The sequence below is a fragment of the Chelon labrosus genome (assembly GCF_963514085.1).
Source record: "Chelon labrosus genome assembly, chromosome: 17".
Taxonomy (NCBI): domain Eukaryota; kingdom Metazoa; phylum Chordata; class Actinopteri; order Mugiliformes; family Mugilidae; genus Chelon; species Chelon labrosus.
The window spans coordinates 6728178-6751598 of record NC_140350.1 but is presented as its reverse complement, the minus strand read 5'-3'; the positions used below and the strand labels follow the sequence as shown (position 1 = coordinate 6751598).

At 41.4% G+C, this 23421-nt stretch overlaps 1 protein-coding gene across 3 annotated transcripts in view; it reads right to left on the bottom strand.

Moving 5' to 3' along the window:
* Positions 1 to 23421, bottom strand: part of specc1 (sperm antigen with calponin homology and coiled-coil domains 1) — a 62695-nt gene that overhangs the window by 30389 nt on the left and 8885 nt on the right. For 2 of the 3 annotated variants that reach the window (XM_084564073.1, XM_084564072.1), the window contains exons 2-4: positions 19945 to 20132; positions 19739 to 19874; positions 955 to 2516 (exon numbers count right to left, since the gene is read on the bottom strand). In XM_084564073.1, the coding sequence (XP_084420199.1) occupies positions 955 to 2516; positions 19739 to 19874; positions 19945 to 20109 (1863 nt within the window). In that variant the 5' untranslated portion in view covers positions 20110 to 20132. Of the gene's footprint in view, positions 1 to 954; positions 2517 to 12712; positions 13148 to 19738; positions 19875 to 19944; positions 20133 to 23421 lie in introns of those variants that run through there. The other variant, XM_084564074.1, reaches the window with a different exon arrangement.

The following is a 23421-nucleotide window of genomic DNA, read 5'->3' as shown; positions in this document are numbered from 1 at the left end:
CACAAGAACTGCAGTTTTAGAGATGGCCTAAGCCAGTTGTGAAGCCATCAAAATGTCAAGGTTGCTCATATTCCTCGCTTTCCCATCTTTCCTGCTTTAGACATTTCAACTTTAAACACTTGATATATCCCACCCACTGACAGGTGCCTTGATAACAAAATAATTGCGTTAAAGCGCTTGACGTGTGATTATGAGCGGTTTGTCATCAACAGGCTTAAGAAAAGTAGTTAAGGTGGATATCATTAACTTAATGTGTTTGACAACGACCATTTGGTCATAGGGTAAACAGGTGGCAATGACTCATGGAATTAAGAGTTTACCATGGATTAGTTTAGAATGAATCACTTTGTTCTTTGCTCCACCAATGGAAGCTGAAGTCAGAGTACCATGAGGACTGCTGTTGTGAGAAGGGACACTGTAAGGCAGATGTCTGTGAGCATAATATACTAAAACAAGTGAATGATGCAACTGTGCAGGACATTCACCAACTGACACCATGTGGCTTGAATAGATTTGGATGTTTGTGAGTCAAGTTATTGAGTGGCCACACCCTAACATGCATGTGGCAAAGGACAAGTGTGTGACTCAGTGATGGTCCACCCTACCGTTGGCACCACAATCATTGTCCAACTATCATGACATCACTAATCTTATGGTGACACACCTCAATTTGGAGCAAAACCCCACCAACATGACCACAAACCAACATTTCCCCAGACTTCCTAAGATTTGTGGTGATGTAGGGGAAAACCAAAGAGAAACATATGGAAACAATTTGAGTTAACATGAGTTTATGTGCTGCATTGGTGAAGAAAAGCATCCAGTACCAGTTTTGACTCTTTATTTATATAGTGCATAACTGTTTATTAGTCCTGTTGAAACCATTGCTGTGTAAATCAGATATACCATAAACGCCAAGATGGAAAATGTGTCGTAAACTTGCATCACTCCTACCTTGGACATTGAGGCTCGCACATGCTCCGTCTCAGCCTGGGCCTGAAGAAGCTCCTGTCTCAGCTCTGTAAGTTCCACCTCCAGCTTATCTCTCTCAGTGTGGGCTGTCTTCAGCAAATTCTGCAGCTCAGTGCTGTCACTGGCACTTTGCATGGCCTTCAACTCACCCACCTTCTGTCTCTCAATGTCTACCTGTGCCTTCAGCCTACTGTTTTCCAGTCTGAGACATTCTACTGTGGCCCTGTGCTCCTCAGCAGCTTGTGCTGCCTGACCTCCGACTTCCAGCTCCCTGTCCAGCTGAGACTGCAACTTGTCTATCTTCTCTCTGAGGCAGCGCACCTGGCCCTGGGCCTCCTGGTGCTCCTCCTCCAGAGCACGCAAGCTGCCTGTCAGTTGCTGCTGGATGTCGACCAGTTTCTCCCGTTCAAAGCGCGAGCTCTCGACCAGCTCGGCATACCTCTGCTCCAACTCTGCCAGCCGAGGTCCTTGGCTACCAAGCTCCTTCTCCCTCTGGGCCTGAGCCTCCGCTTGCTCCTGAAGTCGAACAGCCAGTGTCTCATTCTTCTGGGACAACACCTCCAGACGCTCTCTCTGCTGCTGAAGTGAGGTCTGCAAGAGACGCTTCTCCTCAGCCAGACGCTCATTCTCAGCAGTCAGCTCCTGCACCACTTGCTGCTGGTCAGCCAGTTCCTGCAGTGTTGCCTGTAGTTCTTCTGCTGTGCTGTGGTGACTCTCCTCCATCTTGTGAATTTGTTCTGTTAAGCTCTGCACTGACACATCCTGACCTCCTGCATTGTTTGCTGCTCCTGCAGAAACAGCTTCACCACTGACACCACTACTCAATGATTCGGAGCATGATGGAATTTTCTCAAACTCTGAGGAATCAGGTGATGGTGACTCCTTGGTTATGTCAGAGCTGGAGGAGACAGAAGTTTTCAGTGGGCTTGCAGTACAGGGGAGACTGTCCTGCTGAGGTGTAGAGGAGTCAGAGGGAAGGCCATTCACCAAAGACTTAGGGAGAGTGCTTGTGTTTGTATCAGAGAGAGGAGAAGATTCCAAGCAAAGCAGCTTTTCTTTCAGGGCCTGGTTCTCCTCCCTTAGGGATGCCAGTTCCCTTTGAAACTTCCCATTCTTCTCTCTCAGCTCCCCAACCAGCACAAGGGCTTCTCCCATCTGTTCCTGTTCGCGATCAGCTCCAAGCTCTTGCCATGCAACAGAGTTGGGAGAAGGTGAAGAGGAAGCAGTGGAGGCCTTACCCTTGCATCTTTGCAACTCGATCCTGAGATTACTGATCTCTAAATCTTTAGCCTTGGCTTCAGCGAGCAGCTCTTTCACCTGGCTCTCCAGAAGGCCCCTTTCCTGGCTATCTGCATCTGCACGGGACTTAGCCGAACTACGTGTCTGCTTTGTCAGGGTGGAGAGACTGGAGGTGCTGGCACTAGAAACCATTCTTTTTGTGGAAGCACTTCTCAGTTGGTCTCTCAGAGAAACACGATCTCTTGGTATGGCAGAAGGGATTTCTCTAGGAGCTGGGATCCCAGACCTCTTGGTAGCTTGGGCACCTGCAACAGACCAGAAGAACATTTTCAACAGTGTTAAAATAACGAAACAACCAAACCAGCCTTCATCATAGTCTATCCACAAAGCAGTTGACAGTTGTGATAGTTGGATAACTGTGCATACACTATAATTTTAACATAACTATATATTTTTTTCATTTGTTTCTCTATTTCACTGGAAAGTCACTTCAGGGGACTGACTACCAGATCACCAGTCATTAGGGCTTTTAAAATATAAAATGTAAAATAAATGAATGAATAAATGACAACGTAAATACATGCTGCTCTCAGAATCTATGAAATTATATTGGAATGTTAAGGTTAACGAAACCTATTATATATTTAGACCAGACCTACACTGGAAAATTCAAACATACCCACGTAGTTCATTTCTCACTGAGCAGTTTAAAAGTGGAGAAGCAGAAAAAAAATACACTGAATAATTAAAGATCTACATGGACTGAAAATGTGATGTCAGTGATCAGACAGAGTTCAGATTCTTAGCAACTCATGTTGCAATTACACATTGATCTCAGCAATTATTATGTAGCAGGCTTGACACTGAAATGTGGATGCAAATAGAATCAGCTTACAGATGAGCTGTAATCGTGAACTTGTTAACATCACGTAATGACACGAACTCAATAGACAGTGTGTCACATTCATACTTGTATTGTTCAGCAGTATGGTCACTGTACCCTATTCACATATTGTTCCCTGTTTGGACAACAGTACATCTGCACTGTCTGTCCGTTGCTGTCTGCGACCATTCATGGCTTCAGCAGAGCTTAATTGTGGCGTTACAAAAGGCATCAATGTGGGCCGCTGGCGTGTGACTTTTCCAGACCCCTCTCAGATATGAAGAGTATTTACTGATGCCCGGCGTGAGCTGGGTGCTGCCTGAAAACGTTGTATTGTTTGTTTTCAGATCATCAGCAAACAGCGATGCAGACACAAGGGGGCTGCTTGTTTCAAAGGACGACAAAGGTCCCGGTGCACGTGGAGCATTCAGGCACAAAGCGGCTTAAGCAGTGCAAAAACAAAGACAGCACTATGTCTTTCACATGCATACATCATCATCAAACCCACAGAGCCAAGCTAGACAGACAGTCTGTGTGAGGAAGATAGACAGCTCATCACCCTGAGGAACACATGCACAAAGTTAACAGCACACACACACAAAACCCACAAACAAATGGCCTAGTTTGGAATGGAAATCCTATACCGCTGTGGGTTCTTTAAATACTCTGCCATTGATAGGCACTTCGCACAGACCATCCCCTTATCAAATAAGCTGGAAACTGCAACAGGAGCTGCCAACACTGGCACCATTTCTGGGGTACAAAGCTGTTTAACATTCCCACAGTGAGAAGCTATGGTTGACAAAGTGAGTTGATTTAAGTAGAGATAAAGACACATCAATTGAAAAAGCATACAAAAAAAAAAAAATCTGATGATAACCTAAAATTGTTTAGAAAATGTTTAGAGTATAAAATGAATGGTTGAGTGTCACTGGACACTGCCAGATCTGAATGTCAGAGAGATGAGTTAGATAAGAAAGTTCATTAAAAAGACCTCCAACCTGCTTGAACTGACAGTATGCTGTCATTTCAACTGAATCAACAATTGTAGCAATTCATCCCAATCAGGTGGATTTGCTAATGGACTAGCCTGAACTTTACAAAGATCCAAAGAGTGCCATTAAAGATCCACAACTGCAATTCGCAGACGATGAATCCATGAATGACAGAATGAGGACAGCATGCTCTCCTAAATTATGTACTGTCACATGGAGGATGTTAACACTGACCAATCACTGTATATTTAATATTACTATTTACTATGCAAGACAAGAAGCATCATCCAGATGCTGCAGGAAAATGAAGAAACACCTAACAGCTCATGTCTATTTTATCGCCACTTGTCATATTCTCATTATGGGCAGTAATAAAGAGAGGCTAAAGAGGTCCTTGATAGACACAGTATGATGTGATTAAGATCAATCCATTCCCTTGAGAATGAATGATGCCAAGCGTGGGACTGAGAGAGAGTCTCTCATTTGCTGTTCCTTCATATTCTATTTTTCTTTTGCTCTTGGTGAATGAAACCCAGATGGAGCACATGAACTCACTTGTCTTTAGATCACCCACCTCTTTAACCATGACATCACCGCAGCTGCTTCATGTGCACAGAGAAATGACACCAGTCTAGAAGCCAGGAGTACAAAACAAGCAGGATCCTAAAGGGCCACTTGCATTCAGTGTCAAATAGGAGCAGAACCTCACACCAAGGCCTTATAACGGAGCTGCCTTTGTGTTAGACTGTTTTCAAATCCGTTGCACAGGATGCACTAAAATGTTTTGAATCCCCTTACACTGTATTTTCGACCTCTTCCAGTCAATACAAATGTCAATATGTATTATGTAGCACGTGTTAAGGTGGAGAACTTTCTGAAGACTACTCAGTATTTTTTGAAGAGCATGATTATATTGAAAACTCTGAATGATTATTCCACATTTGACCAAATGTTGGCTGTCTTAGGAACAATCTTAGATAAAAAAGACTATATAGAATATACAACACACAATATACACTGCCTGGCCAAAAAAAAAGTCGCCACCTGGATTTAAGTAAGCAAATAGGTACGAGCCTCCTATTGGCTAATTACAGCATGGGTGATTAACTTTCAGCTGGCAACAAGTTATTTAACCCCAACTGATGCAATGAGTAGCTTCTCATTTCTTAAACAACCATGTCTAAAGACACATCTTGTGGTCGTGGAAAAGATGTTAGTCTGTTGAGAAGGGTCAAATCATTGGCATGCAGAAAAACATCTAAGGAGATTACAGAAACTACTAAAATTGGGTTAAGAACTGTCCAACGCATTATTAAAAACTGGAAGGATAGTGGGGAACCATCGTCTTCAAGGAAGAAATGTGGTTGGAAAAAAATCTTGATTGATCATGATCGGCGATCACTTAAACGTTTGGTGAAATCAAATCAAAGAAAAACAACAGTAGAACTCAGGGCTATGTTTAATACTGAAAGTAAGAGCATTTCCACACGTACAATGTGAAGAGAACTCAAGGGATTGGGACTGAACAGCTGTGTAGCCTTAAGAAAACCACTAATCAGTGAGGTTAATGGCTTCAGTTTGCTAGGGAGCATAAAGATTGGACTCTGGAGCAATGGAAGAAGGTCATGTGGTCTGATGAGTCCAGATTTACTCTGTTCCAGATTGATGGGGGCATCAGGGTAAGAAGAGAGGCAGATGAAGTGATGCACCCATCATGCCTAGTGCCTACTGTACAAGCCTGTGGGGGCAGTGCTATGATCTGGGGTTGCTGCAGTTGCTCAGGTCTAGGTTCAGCAACATTATGTGTCCAAAGAATGAGGTCAGCTGACTACCTGAATATACTGAATGACCAGGTTATTACATCAATGGATTTTTTCTTCCTTGATGGCACGGGCATATTCCAAGATGACAATGCCAGGATTCATGGGGCTGAAATTGTAAAAGAGTGGTTCAGGGAGCATGAGACATCATTTTCACACATGGATTGGCCACCACAGAGTCCAGACCTTAACCCCATTGAGAATCACTGGGAAGTGCCGGAGAAGGCTTTGCGCAGTAGTCAGACTCTCCCATCATCAATACAAGATCTTGGGGAAAAATTAATGCAACACTAGATGGAAATAAATCTTGTGACACTGCAGAAGCTTATCGAAACAATGCCATAGCAAATGCGTGTTGTAATCAAAGCTAAAGGTGAAATATTAGAGTGTGTGACCTTTTTTTGGTGGCGACTTTTTTTTTTGGCCAGGCAGTGTATTAAGATAATATTACACAAACATTGTAGTTGAGATGGAAGTAAAAAAAAACATAAATAAAAACAGAACAAAGAAAGCAGACTAGGAAAGCAGCTGATAATGTAACCGTCAAGTTTCTTTTGACTAAGTTGTAAAGACTCAGTGGTGCGGAAACCATCCTCTTTGCTAATTCCTATAAAAAGTTTTCCCCGTCACAAAAGACACATTACAATACAGTAATCGTACTATTCGGCCAAGACAATATTGGTGAATGAAGAAATGTTGTAAAGTTTGTAAAAACACAATTCAGAGTCCGTGGTTGTGACTGGGACAAACCAAAATGTCTTATTTTACAGTGAATCTAGTAAGGCACCAGATGAATATTTCTTTATGGTCTTAACAGAAAAAAAAAAATATCTCTACAATATCTTTCACAAATCAAAGCTAAAATAGATAAGATCAAAGTCAGTTTTAACCTATTGCTGTCGAGGCAAGCCGACTCAGGTCGAGGGCCATTTATAGCCATCTCTAAGGGGCATTAAATATGTGACAATGAGTGGAATAGGCAGTTAAATAGCTCACTGAGGAGTGCTCCTCCCAGTAAGGAATAAATCCACACGCAGCGGACTAGCTCTTACTGATAACAACACACAAGTACTGAGTAAAAACACCAGTTTTGAAAAAACAGAAGGGAATCCCTGCTCATGAAACAGAATGTTGTCTCTGAGACTCATCATATCAAGAGTCTCAGGAACTGTTTCATAATCTCTTTTAATATACTAATGACAAGCCATTGCTGACACAATGCATTCGAGAAGACTGTTGATTTTTGCCAATATGGATTTATAAGGTTATATGGATAAAATAGACTTATATTGACAGTACTAGACATACTGTCAGTGAGAAGACTTGGCATATGAAATGATTGTGCTGTTTATATTAACTAATTATCTAAATGAATTAGATAGGCTGACTTTCAGTAGTCCAAAGGCATTTAGTTATTTCATGGGAAGTCAGCTCCTCGATCACAGTAATGCAATGTGCAGGCGTCTTTCTTTCTAATGAAGATAAGCTTTCAAATCACAGCAGGAGCTGTGTGGCTGGACACAGTCCAGCCCCAGCCAGTTAACTGCAGCTAGCCTGCCAGCCAGCCAAGAGGTGACAGAGTGCATTGTGAGCAAAGTGTACAGAGTCTTCAATTTACCGAACTGCAGGGGCATGGGTGAGAAGTCAGGATGAATTAATGACTGCAGGTGGTCAAGTGTCAGAGAGTTGGCACATGTAGTGACGCATTGGAATTGCCACACCATCACAAACAAGCTGCGGATGGGAATCTCTCACTGCCTCTCCTCCGTCATCCCTTCTGGGTTCCAGGAAATGTAATGTGCAGTTTTCAGTCAGGTGGAAAGGGAGATGAGAGACAGAAAACACCGTCTGTGTTTCTGGCCTTCCTGTTGTCCAACTGATACTGCATGAAATAGTTCAACAGGCGGCCATCAGTCAGATACTTCGACTAACAGGCATGCCTTTCCTCTTCCAGGAGTGAAAAATAGACTGAACCAAGTCTCCATGACTGCCACAGTGACTGAACAGACTCAGAGATTAGTCTGAATGGTGTTACACAGCTCAGTGCACACAAGAAAACCTTAAAACTATCACTTTGTGAGGACAAAATAGCTCTTTCATTGCCTAGAACTTTAAAATCAAGTAACATCAAATAAGGATGACAAGATGTACTAAAAAGCTGAATTCTCTCTCACATGACATCATAGGCAAGGTGACAGATAAATGCTGGTTAACAAACAGATAATAGAAGCTCCTCAGAGTGGTGTCAAACACAAGGAAAGCAGTGTCTCCGTTTGCAATAGTCTGCTGTGTAAGCCAGACATACTCTATCACCATGCTTCACAGATTTTTGAAGGCTGTCTGGGAAACACAGTTTAGGACTCACAAATGACAGGATCTGACAGCCTGTTTGTATTTGTATTGTGTTCATTGCAGAATCCACAGATAAAACAAAACATTTGGTTAGATGTTTAAAAATCAAGTCAACTTCCCCAGCTAATTTCCTGATACTGTTCTTGGAAAGTTTTCATCTAGAGCATAAAATAGGTATGTGCTGGGTGCATAAGTTTCTGCCCTGCATATTTTTATTGTCAATGGAATTTCTCCTCTGCCATAAGCCAAAAGGTGGTGCAATGGTACACATCGTCTACACAGTCAGCTCCATTAAAATTCCCCCTACCAAATGGAAGGCAAAGAAATGGTCATATACTAGGTGACACAAAGACTTTTTAAAAAAGCAATAAGCATTCCCTAGCTCCTCTGTTAACAGCAGTGCAGTGAAACTAGCCACTTCTAGTCTGAAGACATTGCTGTGACACTTGTCAGCAGGCAGCATGTTAATCAACTGTACCTTCAACTGACCAGGCAGACTGTCCACCTTGCCTTTAAAAAAGGCATACAGTATGCAAGGCTGAGCTGAGATGCTTGTTTCTGCCTCAGTGGCTCTGTGCTCCCTCTGCAGCATGGCAAGGGAGTGCAGCATGGGAGCAAAACCACAGAGGGCCTCTTGGCCTCGCTTCTTCGAGTTCTTCATCATTTTTGAACAAATAACTGGCCTGTATGCTCAGACTTTTAACACAACACCCTCAGCTTTACAATACTTACAGTATGGAGACAGTGCCCCCCAGATATATCCACTAGCACAGGCCATGAGCCAGATGGAAAAGAGTTTAAAATGGGACTCACTGGAAGCATAGTCATATGTCATTTTACACGACTGCAGGTTTATAGGATCAGCATGAGTGATGGGGAACAGGTTGTAATGAATATTGCTAAAATTAGCTTAAACCTTTTGATGATTTCCATCCAGGTTTAATGCATTTAGATTAAATGTGACAAGACTTAGGATGTATGAGCACTGATTTGCTTTCCAGGAGCCACCACGAAAAAGATTAAAATAAATGTTTTCTTCAAAGTCAAAGCCTCAAATAGTGGAGGGATTTGTAAAAAGGACAAAAGACAACAACATCAGCCCACAATCTCAAGCCACACTTACTGTACCGTAGTTGCTGTTACACTGACCACAGTTTAACCAAAAGAGAGACAACCGATTTGGAATAATTAATAAACCCATTTAAGTTGAATCCGTTTCACTCAAGAAGGTTAAAAGAATTCATGCAATGCTTTTGTGAACAGTGCTAATCCATTTTTCATGGTTTGTGTTTCATTCAGTTATTGATAGCTGCCCCATTATAAATAACTGATTGTTATGAGGCATGAAGGCCATAATGTACCAACTTTGATGTCCAGGTTATAGTCTCGGGCACACAAACAGGACATTTATACAGCACACACCTCCCTCTGTAAACACAAAGCTCTGTGGAATGAGCAGTGTATTTACTGCACAAACTGCTAACTACCATGGAAAGTGTGACTGATGTAACTTCCTCACTGTGTCCCAGCTATCAGAAGTTGGACAAACCTACTTCCTTATGTTGAATCCCTGCTGTATGTCAGTTTGCTCTGATATGGTATTGTGATGGCACTTTACTCTGTTTCCTTCCACATTCTTTGGTTTGTGGCTCACTATTGTGTGAAAGTCTGCTCTGATTGGGAGGAGTACACACCTTTTACAATGAGTCAGTGCCAGCAAGCATTCTGTCACACAAGTAATCACTGCACTATGGGTGTATGAATTATGTGAAATGCTAGATCTCAAAATATCGGCTGTAGAGGAGAATTAGCTAAGGATCTTATTTTAATGGTAGCTGATAATCAACGCCAGTTAGCAAAAATATCCCATTGTTAGGAGAAAAGGTTTATGTGTGAAACTTAAAAATTCCCTTCCAATAAGGGTTAACCTATCAGAAACCATGCAGAGAATAATATTCTTGTTGAGCATGAAAACAGAGATTCCTGTGTCAGTTGACAAAGACTTGTATACAAACAGCATCCAAAAACTGAGCAGAATTGAGATTCAGGAAATTCCTCCACTAACATTGTAATAAATCTGTCCATCTGCTCGTCAATTCATTTGTTTATGGATAAATTCAGTATACTTATAAAAAATAAAAATAAAAATATGAAATGTACTGTATTAAATCATAGAATGTGGCACTTGTGTGAGATGCCTGTGTCATGGAATTTATACCAAAAACAAAAGCTAACTTGTTGCAAAATGCTGCTGTACCACTGATACATGCTACATAACACGCTATCAACTGCCACACTAATATTAATGCCATTCACAAATTACTGTTTTTACAAGTTTTTGACAGCTTCCAAAAACATTACAGCTACCTTCAAACATCCCAGTTAAGCATCTGCGTGTATGAAATGTTCCATTTTTGACCAAGTGAAATCTATGTTACCTCACTGTCCAAACATGTTTTAACTTCCTTTAAATACTAAGCCCAAAAGGGGTATGACTGACTGACTGGGCTGTAGTACTGAAAATAGACCCGCTGTTATTGGACTATATTTCACTGACAATTCATCAACCACCAACAACATGCTGACCACAGGCTCTGGCATTGGCAGCTCTCCTGGTGAGAAAGTGGGGAGACAGGAGAGCTTGCTGTAGTAGCTGCAGTGTAGTTTGTTCTGATAACAACCTGCTTATCACTGCAGCAGACAGCTTACTCCTGAAGCTTCCACTTCAGAGATAACACCATCAATCAAATCCAAACGAGTTCCTCCTGTTCCCACGTTTCTTTTCCAACCTCCAACATCAGAACTGTTATTCTACTTTCCAGGCCCAAAGTATGAGAAGCCTCAGTTGCCTATTTCACTAATAAGAAGCTAATGAAGAGTATACAAATTGTAATGTTTTTGTACATCACTATATTACTGTTTATTAGTGCAAACAACATGACAAACAATTAGTATGATTAAACGGTAAGGAGTTAGTATGCTTATTATTTTACTGACTTGTGAAATACAGACTGAAAGGCTTCTGTGTGTACTTGGCCGCAGCAACCTGGAAATCTATAGCTTAATGTCATAAGTGGGCATATTGAAAACTCCAGCCATTTGAAGATCAATTCTCATTTTCTATAGCAGATAATTAGAGAAAGCAGACAGTGGATTTATGAGAAAAATTGTTTTATTAATTAATAATTTAGCTGACTCTTTCTTTTCATAATTGAGATTCACGTGGGAGGTAGGACCAAGGATCATGGAGTACTGTACCAAGCAGAGTTCAAATACTTCTCACAGCCTAGAAGACATGATTGATTATACTGCAAACACTGCACTCTAAATCATTTGATATTTGGCTATGCATTCTTCTATATACTACCTTTGAGTACCAATCTCATAATTACTTACTTAAGTGCAATATTTATCAACAAGCACCCACATTTTGCTTAGTAAACATGGAATGATTTGTGAGATTAAATAAGGCGATGTGTCCTTCCTTTGTTTCTATTTTTTTCAGTCAGTACTCAGCAATTGTTGTATTAACTGTGCACTGAATGCTGTATGTGTATTTGCGCAGAGAGAAGAAACTGGGAACTAATCTTGTCAAGCATGCAGCAGCTTGCTACCACTGCCTTCCGATCAGAGCCTACCATGCTCTACCTTCAAGCAATACACTATATGACTATGAAATGATGCAGCTTAACACCCACCACTGATAAAACACTGTGTATACGAGTCTGTGTATTATGTGTGTTGGTGCTTGTTGCCCTAGCAAGGGACCTGGCTCTGTTCACACATTGGTCTACTGAGCATGTGTATATGCTGATAAATTAGATGCTTAGAGAAACTGTGAGAGGTTACCTAGCTATGGAAGAGCTTGGCTGTCTCTAGATGAGTGTGAAGTTGCTGCTGAGTGCAGTTCAGAGACACTTTGAAATGGAAATCTTACAGAGGCGCAGTCAGCTCGAGGCACTGGAAGGATGTAAGGATGCAAGCATGAGACTGATGCTACCATCTCCTCTGGCAGGTTCCCTCATGCTTAGTGTCAGGAAAATCTCATTCAGCACTTCCCCCCGCCCAACTCCTAATATCTACACACACAAGTGCAAACACATACACCGCACACATATATACACCAGATCCATTTCTACTCACATTGTGTGGACATGCTTGCATAAATGATAGCACAAGAGCAGGGCAGAAAACTAAATTCCAACCTGCTTTAACAGCTTCTATAACTCCAGGGCATATTGAGTCAGTGCTTTGTTGGTGTGCATCTTTGTCTGTGTTCATAAATCAGAACTCATCTGTCAGAGATGTGCTCAGACATGACAGGAGATCAGCTCATGTCTATTGTATTTATCAAATGTACGCCTTTGTTGTTTACATGACAACAGAGCAGGACAAACACAGACAAAGAAGAATAAGTGATCCTAAGCCAAATCCCGATGCAAGAACCAGACCTGACTCTGTTTCCTCCTGTCTCCCTGCTTGGTTCCCCATGATGGTCCGCTCTGCGACTCCCACAATCCACACCGGGGTGGACTAATCCAAGAATCCGTGGCTGCAAGGGAGAGGTGTACACTGTATGCGTGCGAGTGTCAGGAATGTCGTCTCTGTTCAGCACCCACAAACACCACTGGTCAGTCAAATGGAAAGGAAACCATAAGAGATGTAAAAATCTTCTTATTCTTCCTTCCTTCTGGTCTTCTTTTCTCTTCTCCACTCCTTCCCGGGACTGTTTGAGTGTATGTATGCATGTGTGAGGGGGAAGGCTGCGTGTCCTGCCAGTGAGTAACTATGAGTGTGTGCGAGTGTGCGTGTCCTCCAGGACGGTGACAGTACGTCGCACTGGCAGGCTGGCTGGCTGGCCGCGTCGTGTGCACTTCATTATCGCTGTGATGACTGGAATCAGCTCAGAGGAGGAGTGGCTTCCTCGGTCACACACACATTTACACACCTCCTCCCACTGCTGCCAGTCAGTTTACCCTCACCAATAAGAGCTGAACAATGGTGAGATGATCCGTCCCCCTCACTATTACTGAAAGGATAAGTATGAGGGAGGGAGAGAGAGAGAGAGAGAGAGAGAGAGAGAGAGAGAGCAAGCAAAAGAGAGAAGTAGGAAGGGAGGGAGAAAGAGAACAGGGTGGAGGGAGGAAGGAAGGAAAGAGGAGCAGGAGGAAAGGAATAGGCAGTATTTGTAGTTTTGTCACATGGTGATACAGCTGTTCTTGTTTCTTTTTTAGTGAACATGCAGCCTGACACCTCTACCATTCCTGCTATACCATGCAGAATCAAAACAGCGATTTCCCAAAAAAAAGTCTTCATAAAGATGGAAATGCTGGTCTGAGGATAAGAGGCCATCTAAGGTCATCTCCACCATTAACCATATAGTGCACCCAGCAGGGAACAATAGCATCAGTGTGTATGTGCCTGTGCCTACACGTGCATAAAGATGAGGGTGTTTTGGTTGAACAGTGTTGGAGCTAGTAAGAGGAAGGCTTGTTTTTTCTGTCCTTTCTCATTCACAATGGATGCACGTGTTAAATATTTATGATAACCGGAGTTACATGAAGAAACAAAGTTGGACAGCAGAGCAGAGTGACTGTTTTGGGGTTCCAAATATTACAGCTTTGTGTTTTTAAGTGTGCATGTATGCACAACAGTATGGAAAATGACAACGGAAGCCTTTTTAATACCTCATGCAAAGTGCCACAGTGAATTCATTTAAAAGAAGATTATATTAGTTATAGTTTATCTGTGGGACAAAAATACCACAACATAGACTCAGACACAAGAAACCATTTAAAACTGCAATCTATGATGTATGGTCCAAAAAGAGATCACACTTACCTAAAGGCACAAATGTGCACGAATACATTTATGTGAAATTAATATCCATCATAAGGGGATCATCATTTTCAGAGCCATACATTCTACAGATGAGCACTGATATTTTTAGGAGTTTGAGCATCTCTGTTGCATAAGCACAGAGTTACCATCGTATTCCCTTTGTGTTCACTGCTGAAAAGAACTGTGGAAATCAAATCATAAGCAGAAAAATAGGGTAATGGGCATTTACAATTGTAGATGCATTTTTATTCAGTGTCTGTAAATCTCCAGACACAAAATCCTTTAGAAATTCCTCCAATAGCTGGAAGGTCTAGTTTGCAAAGTGATTCATCCCACGTCAGTTTGAATATTTGGACCTTTATACACATACAATACTGTACGTGGTGGTTTCCTTTCTTATCCTATGTTGTGAATGTTGCATAAACTGCTGGTACAATTTTCTCTTCCTTTTAATATTCTGCTCTCTCCTCAGCAACACATCCACCTTGGTAAACAAACAAGCCTCTAATCCAACTAAGAATGTTCTCCTCACCACAGGACGCCCATCTCTGTGGGTCCAGCAAGCCTTTTTCACAATCTGGCAAGACCATTTCTCTCCGTCTTGTGTCTTTTGGGACTTGCTAGGGTCGCAAGCATCTCAAGAAGGAATTTTAAACTTCTTGCCAAAACTCTGGTCAACTAAGCTAAAAAGGGCCAGGTGTGTTTATGTCTGAGTTGATGCCAAATGAGTATATATAGTTTCAATGGATAACAACAGTGGAGTATTTTAGGATACGTACTACACCAATCAGGCATAACATTATGACCACCTTCCTAATATTATGTAGGTCTCCCTTGTGCCTCCGAAACAGTTAGAGACTCATCAGAGAATGGACATGGTCCTTCTGAGGGTGTCCTGTGGTGTCTGGCAACATAATGTTGTTATTGGGGGCCTTTGGGTCCTATGGGTTGAGGGAAGGGGCCACTGTGGATCATCCCACAGATATTTGATCAGTTTGGGATCTAGTGAATTTGGAGGCCAGGTCAACACCTTGTGCTGTTCTTCCATGTTTTCTGAGTTGTTCCTAAAGCGTTTTTGTGTGTGTGTGTGTGTGTGTGTCTGTGTCTGGCTGCATCCTGCTGGGGATGGCTGCTGCCATCAAGGAGTGTCATTGCTATGGGGTGGGTGTGCCTGGTCTGGTCTGGTCTGGTCTAGGTGGGTGCTACATGTCTAATTAACACCTACATGAAATGCCAGTTCCAAAAGTTTCCCAGCAGAACAGTGAACTGTCACAAAATGGTCAATGTTATTTACTTCTCCTACCAGTGGTTTTAATGTTGTGGCTGATCAGTGTATGTTGACATGGGTGGGGAAATTATGGGAGACGAGACAGATAAATGTGTTGGTAATGTTATGTGCATATTTGGCATCTCCATCTGCATGTTCAAGCATGCAGGGCTTTTGCCTGCTTGCGCTCATGTCTGTGTGTCTGTCACGGCTGAGTGCTTATGCAGGCTGAGGGGTCCCAGTGGACTGAGGCATGTTTGATTAATTTATCTGACAGATATGAGGAACTCAAGGACCATTCTTCTCTCTCGTCTTGCCTCATAAACACTGACACACACTGGCAGACAGGGCCCTGCTGGGACCACATGCTACAGTCTGGTGTCTGGGTTGATCATAGTAATACTCACACACAGTATGGGTCTAATATCTGTAGCTCGTCTTAGCCTCCCTGCTCTGCTTATCCTTCAGGTTAACTAAACTCACCCGACACCCCCACACTTATTCATACAGCTACTGTGTATTCTGACAAGATCTGAATCATATCTGAAAGACCTGAGCTATAAGTTTACTAATGGTAAATAAAAAGTTATTGTCAATCTGGTGTGGCAAGCAAACCGCATACATGGTAAACATGGTTGTTGAAAGTCAACAAAGAATGTCCTGACAAAGTAAAACAATAAAGCTGGTCTCCTGTAAACCCTAAGATGTATTTGAGGCAGCATGTGGGATCCAGAATGCAAAAAATGAATCCTTGATGATCATTCATTCATTCATTTTAACCACTTGACACCTAGGGGGTTGCGGGGGGACTGGATCTCAGCTCTCATTGAGCGAGAGGCAGGGTACACACTGGACAGGTCGCCAGTCTATCGCAGGGCTAACACAGAGAGACAGACAACCACACTCACACCTACAAATTTTCTCTATTAAACAGTTTGTACTTGTTATTAACATGGTGATTCGGCCACAAGTGAGTGACTCTAATCACCTGTGTGGACACTTGGTATTAAATACGTCTCCACAGGCATCTCAAGTTACCATTTGTGATTAGATCTCAGTTCCACACTCATCCAAATAAACTCCTTGATCATTTGGACCACAGTAGAAACAAACAGCTACTGCCTCAGTGGATCACTATAATTCCTGCCATTTCAGAACCATGAACAACACTGTAGGTTATATGTATGGGGTGCTTATACAATACAGTGACATTATAAAAAATGTGGGCAGCGCTGTGTGCTGTCAAACTTTAGGCAATTGTTCATTTATTAATTTCTGTCCCTGACAGTAGTCATTTTGGAGACCTGCACAAAGTTCAGAACACTCTAACTCTGGTAGCATCCATAAGCACAATAATATCACTGCAGCCTTCTGTCAGTACTCTATTGACACATGTCACTGAAGCAGACATCTTGAGGCAGAAAAATAACTAAATACATAAATAAAAAGTGTCAGGTACATGTGTTTTCAAAATTACAATTTTCTATAATGGAACACCACATTTATTATAAAAGACCTACTCATAAAACAAATATATTTGACAACTATCAATAGCCATAATAATTCTAATTGTTATTAATTGTAAAGCCAGTGCTGCCTATTATTTAGGTGTAAACACTGGAACAAAAAAATGTTGAATAAAATGTGTCACTAAAGGTTGTGTGTATCTGTAGAGGTGGATACATAATTAATGTTTGAAAATGAACTGAGACTCTTCATGGGATAGAACAAAACAGTTCTTCAGTCATTTAAGTGGATCCATGACTCCCCCTGAACAGAGGTGAAAGAAAGCGACCATCAATGAAGTACCCATTTATAAAGTTATGCCATGCAGTCCTCCTCACCAGTTTTGTTATTTATAGAACAGGACAGTTTCATCTCCTTCACTCTTGTCTCCTTGCACACTCCACAGGGACTCCTCTTTGAGTGAAAGCTTTGCTGAATTATTGATGTGGAGTTTTAAATAAGTCATCAAGATGAGGCTAGATTTTAACCCGTTGTCTGACAGCATGGAAGAGTTGGTAAAGTGCCAACTGGGACAGGGACAAGACTCCATTAGCAAAAATAACAGTTTTGACTCATTAGTACGGCATGCTGTGCGGGCAGGCGAGGGAGGGGTCAGACTGTCAATCAGTGGAGCTTTTTAGCCAATACCGTGTGTCTGACTGTGTGAATTTTACTTGTGAAGCAGTATCGCTGTTTTGCAGCTTTCAGCCCTATGACATTAGATCAGAAGATGAGAAATATTTTTAAAGACACATTCAAACACTCTTGACATTTCCAAGTGTTGCATCTCAAAGAGTTCAAAATACCACAAAGCACCTCCCATTCTATATTCAAATCGTGGCCTTTCCCTGCGTGAATATTTCTCACAAATTTTCAAGTCAAACTCACTGACTTATAACAGAAAGCAGAAGACCTAATGATGATTATCATAGCTTGCACGCATGGTTAATTAGTGCTGTTCATTCCAGTGTCATATTTGATTTTCCACACACAAGAAAGCATGGTTTTTGAGACCTGTCTGACATCCAGTCATTGTCTTTGTTCATATATGTCTTAATGTGCACTGGTGTAGAGTCCTATCCCAGGTGTGGAAGAACCCAGCTGGCCTGAGGGGAATCACAAAGCAAAAGCATGCATTCCTGTCATGACTGTCCCACAAGTGTATGGCAGGTATGGCTAGTATGCCGGTTAATACACATTTAAGTGTGTACCTTAAGAAATGTGTATTATGAAATATTAAGTTAATTTGAAATAAATTATTTTGATAATTTAATGATTTAAATTTTATTTAATCATATCTTTTGTGTTTGGCGACCAGAATGCAAAAAAAGTTCAACATAAAGTGGCGGCTTATGTTATATAACCGATATCACTCACCTTGGCACATAATTGGACGACAACTTGCATTTTAAACATTGTTTTCACTATGTCTGTAAATTCTATATATACAGCATTTGATTGTTTTTGATTGGCTACCAGAAATCTAGGAGCAAAACTAGGTCAGCCCAAATGAGAGAAGAGCAATGAATTTATCATGAATTGCACAGAGTGGGGATCTGTTCTTATGGCTGGGTGTGAAAAACAAACTTTGGATAATTAGAGCCAAATCCAAATGAAAGCGGATCATGGTCTAATAGTATTTGAAAGAACGAAGAGCCTCACTTGGCCAGTGTTTCTTAGCTCCTCTGGAGTCTTTTGTCAAGTTGAATTTAATTATCACTGCTTCAGCACAAGAGCCCTTTGAAGATGAAATTCACCAAAACAGAGCATACACACACTATGTGAATCGGCAGCCATAAACAAACATAGCTATCTCCCACTCTGAGGATTTTCAAAGGGTGTGCTGTGAACAACATTAATTACTGGAGACAAATCCCCGTCATTATCAACTGCCATGTTTGTCAGACATGTAGCACGCGTTTTGCTATCGAGCCATTTGCAGTTGCTCTGTTTATCCAGAGGCATACCCAGCTAATAGAAAGTGTGATACATATACAAGCTAGAATATAAATAATTTAGAAGAAGTTTATCACAAATTGGCAAGCAAGGAAGCAGAGGAAATAACGTAAGTCAATCACAAGACATAAATACAGACATGACACATGACATGAACCGCATAAGAATGAATACAGTGCATTATTCAAACACAGGAGCTGGCAGTGTCTAAACATGTGATTGATGCTCCATTGATATTTTACCAGATCTAACAAATGCATCATGTAATCCACAAAAGCTGCAGCTTCTCTCTGTCTGTCTGTGTGCAAGTAACTAAATACTTGGGATGTATCATCTGAAATATATCACGGATTGATGGCTTCATGTCTAAAAGATATTTGTGGAACCTGGCGTTTGTCTTCGAAATGTGGCTAATGAGGGTTGTGCTAACTCTGTACTGTCTTCCTTTAAAAATTGTGGAAATGAGTACTGGCAGAAAACATCTTAAATCAGCACAAGTAGTGCTTATTGCAGGTTTCCAAAACCATTGGTCAGCCTTTCTGAGTTAGACAAAAACAAACAAACAGAAAATAAAATAGTTCTACAGTTCAGTTTAGAAGTATTAGAATTCTCTAACGATTAGTCAGTTCACTTAGATCAATAACCCAATCAACATTAATATCAACTGGCAACAAATGTCTTTGGGTGTAGCCTCAAGTCAGATTAAATAAGGGAACGTTAACTCATGTCTGAGGACAAACCTAAAAAGCAAAATACACACTGTTGCAAGTTACCATCAGAACCTTGGAGCTATGCAACTTCAGTGGTGCACTGTGGCCCTCTAGTGGCAGCAAGTGTTACTCCCCCCACTTTTCAGGATCACGTAAGCAAGTCTCTAAAATTAGTTTTTTGACAGTAAGTCCCCTACCTGAGAGGCTGCGTGGGCGGGCCTCAGCGAGATCAGAAATGGCTCCAGTGGTCACAGTCTTCTTCATCCGGGAGCCAGAGGCAATAGCACCCACAGCTGGCTTTGTCAAGGCATCATCACTGCTGGCTCTTTTCAGCTAAAAATACATCTGCTGTTAGTGCCAACACTGTACACCATAACAACAGTACAGTGGTTTTGTGACTTACCCTGCTGAGGCGCTGGTCTGAGGCAAGCATGTTGGAGGATCTGGAGGTCTTCATGGATGTGGAGGCGTTAGTAGTGGTGGTGGAAGAAGAAAGGGAGGCCTGCCTCCCCCGTTCCTGGAGTCCCGACTTGGGCAGCCCCATCTTGGTGGCGCCCGTTTTCATCATGGCTACGTCTCAGCAAACTACACCTGAGAGAAGTCCACAGAAGGGAGGAAATTGCTGAGTACAGTAACAAACCTTAGATAGTGACTCTCCAAAAACATAAAAACATTTGTTCATTAAACTAGGTGGGAAGATCTTTGAAGAACAGATGCTCAGTAGTTTTGTACTTGAGGCTGTATGCCCCACTGTCCTGTCTCAGAAAGGACACTTCTGGACTCAGAAGGGAGTCTGTAAGCACAGCTAAAATATGAACACATGATTTTCCACAATCTCTGAGAACACAAACAGTGATGCTGTGTGAAACTGGGTTTTGACATCTTTATGACAGTTGACTTTAATTTTAGCCCTATTGCCAGTAGTAAAACAACAATTCCAATATTTCAACAACTATCAGCTAACTATAGATATCGACCAAAACTTAAACTACTTCATCAAGCACCATAGCTACATAAGCTCTAAAACGAGGCACTGAATAATAGGCAGCACATTTACTTCAGGTTAATCAGACTATACTGTGTTAGCACTGCCTGGTGACATTTATTGCTGTTCCAAAACACACAAGCTTTCCACCACTTCTGAGATCAGTTCAGATTATTGCAGTAGCAACACATAGAACCATTTCCTGCAGGAGGGAGGAGAAAAAACATGTCCTCTTATCTGATTTGTTCAAGGCATTTGGACTGACCAAGAAAAGAAACACTATCTTCATACATCTTGTAGAAGGCATGCAGACAACTACACCATCACTGTCATCCCTCTGCAAGGAATAAGGTTAAAGATCAGTAGAATAATGCATTTTCAACTACAATAGGAAGTGGTTAGAACGACAGTTAAAGGTGTTCATTTGACGTCCAGAAGGAAATGCACTCATCCGGGCAAAGAGTAGCCAAAGGAAATGGAAGTGCACTTAACCGAGGAGACTGTGAACTGGTAAAGAGCTCTGTAGCTCCCAGAGGACTGGCTGACTCATTGATCAGGTCTATGGTAACCTGATCTTCTGCCTCTGACAGGCCCAGGGTTGTTGATGAGGATACCCTCTAGTCTCTGCAAGCATGACAACAAGTTAACCCATGACAGAGCCGTCAAGAAGGACAGCTTTCCCCCTCTGCTATCAACTATTTATACTTTTTGTACTGTAGTGAATGAAATGCAACAACTTAGAGCAGGATAAATTATGCAGCAATAGACATTAGTCAGCAACGTACAAACAATCTTATGATGTGTAATTCAAGCAGTGTGGGCATATAGTACAGGCGATCCTCAAATCAGACAGAGGACCCTTTGATACATTTTAAATCATTGATGATTTGTTTGAGAATGTTTGACTTATTGGACTGAGAACATACTATAAGAACTTTGCTTTTTTGTCTTTGTTTGTATGAGAGCATGTGTTTCCCTGTAGGACTATCATATGATAGTTAAGGCCTCCTAGGCAATATCCTGTGACTAACTCCTGCTCCTGACTGGCCTGGTAGTCTAACACCTCAGCTGTGATGCCTCACCTCCCCTCAGATCAGTTTACATGGCTATGGTATTGCTCATTCACAAATGTAAGTTTGACTGCTTCTCAACTTGCTCTGATCTATGAGGACTATATGAGGAAGTGAAATTATTATTTATTAACATTATTTTAATTTTTCATATAAAATAAACTAAGAGCATCAAATATTTAGAGAAAATAATGGATTCAGGCCTTTTCTAGAGCAGGCATTTTGACATGTAAAGCAGGATGCTTTCTATAGAACAGAGATCATGCTAGTTTACTTTCCCTTCTGTGACAAATCAAAAATGTCCACTGTGAAAAAGGTGTATCATGAAACAATATGTAATGTTCAAAAACATAAGCTTGTAAAATGCAGATGCCCAATCCAATTTGTTTTCACCTAACTTCCACTGCAGAACTAAATTCTCCAAATATGACCTCTCCATATTTCTCTGCAGAGATGTGATTCTCAGGAGCCAGAGCAGTGTCCCACTTACTTCACAACGACCTAGTTGAGAGACCCAAAAGTCTTTGAGAGAGGGTTGTATCTTAAACTTCAATAAGCCAAAGGTTAAGAAAAAGAGTAGGACTTGAGCATCTCCTTGTAAAACAACTAAAATAACAAAACTGACATTTACTGACTTTTACGTGCAGTTTGCAGTCTGACAAAACACACACGTAGGATAATGACACTGCAAGTTAAACATGGCTTTTAAGATCTTAATATGGAATGTGTTCTAAAAAATACTAAATTAGAAACCCAAATATAATTTGTGGTTCCCAAAGCAATAAGTAATGGGTTGTCATCTGCCTTAATTATATTGCCTCCAAAAATGGGAAGATGAATGTAAAGGCTGAATATGGGACAGAGTGGTGGAGGAGGATCTCCAAGAATTTCTGACAGTTGCTGCTGGCCTGTACTGCTGTGAAGAGATAAGGAGAAAGCATGCGGAGTCAAGAACAACTGACAGCAGTTATCAGTATGGGCCTGGATGAAACAATCTCTCAGACATCACCTGATCTGATACCAACCCAAAGGAGAGGACAATGCACAAAGTATTCATTACACAACCAAGATCAACACTGATACCAAATCAGATCAACATCATATATATAACAGTTCAACACATATCTTGCCCAACTCAGCTTGCCACAACCACAAATCACCTCAAATCTAACCCATTCTGACAATTCTCTGACCTTAAATTCAAGCTCTGGTGCAGAACAGACCATGTGCGCGCTACTTCAAACTTCAAACTACTTCAAACTGTACAATATGCATTTGGGTAGAAGCATAAGAATGATAGTTATGCAGAAAGACAGTGTAAACAGAGGGGAAAACTGCAGTCCTGCAAAAATGTAACTGCAAAACGTGCTGCATTCCTGTACTGTAGTAGTACTCAATTAGTGCATTCAGGTGTGACAGCATGCCTTTGCTACCATCAGCTATTTTTATTCTATCCACAGAGAATAACATTAAAGGGATACAAACGTCACCCAGGCAGCAATACATTAGCTGCTATACCACTGACGTCATATCAGTGAAGACTGTTTTTTTGTGACAAACCAGTCACAAAAAGCAGAAATGTGGATGATTCAACTAATAGGCATCTGATATGCTTCAAACCACAATGGCTATATCTACAAACATGTAAGATGTTAGGTTGAAAGTCACTATGCATCATCACATCCTCTCGAGTTCTTTCCTGTCTGGCTCAGTGGTGAGCAGCACAATTTAAAAAGCTAAAGAAAACCTTAATTGCAAAGTACAATAAGAAAAACATAAACCGACATAGGGTACCCTCTGGTTAGCCACAGTTGTAAAACCTTGC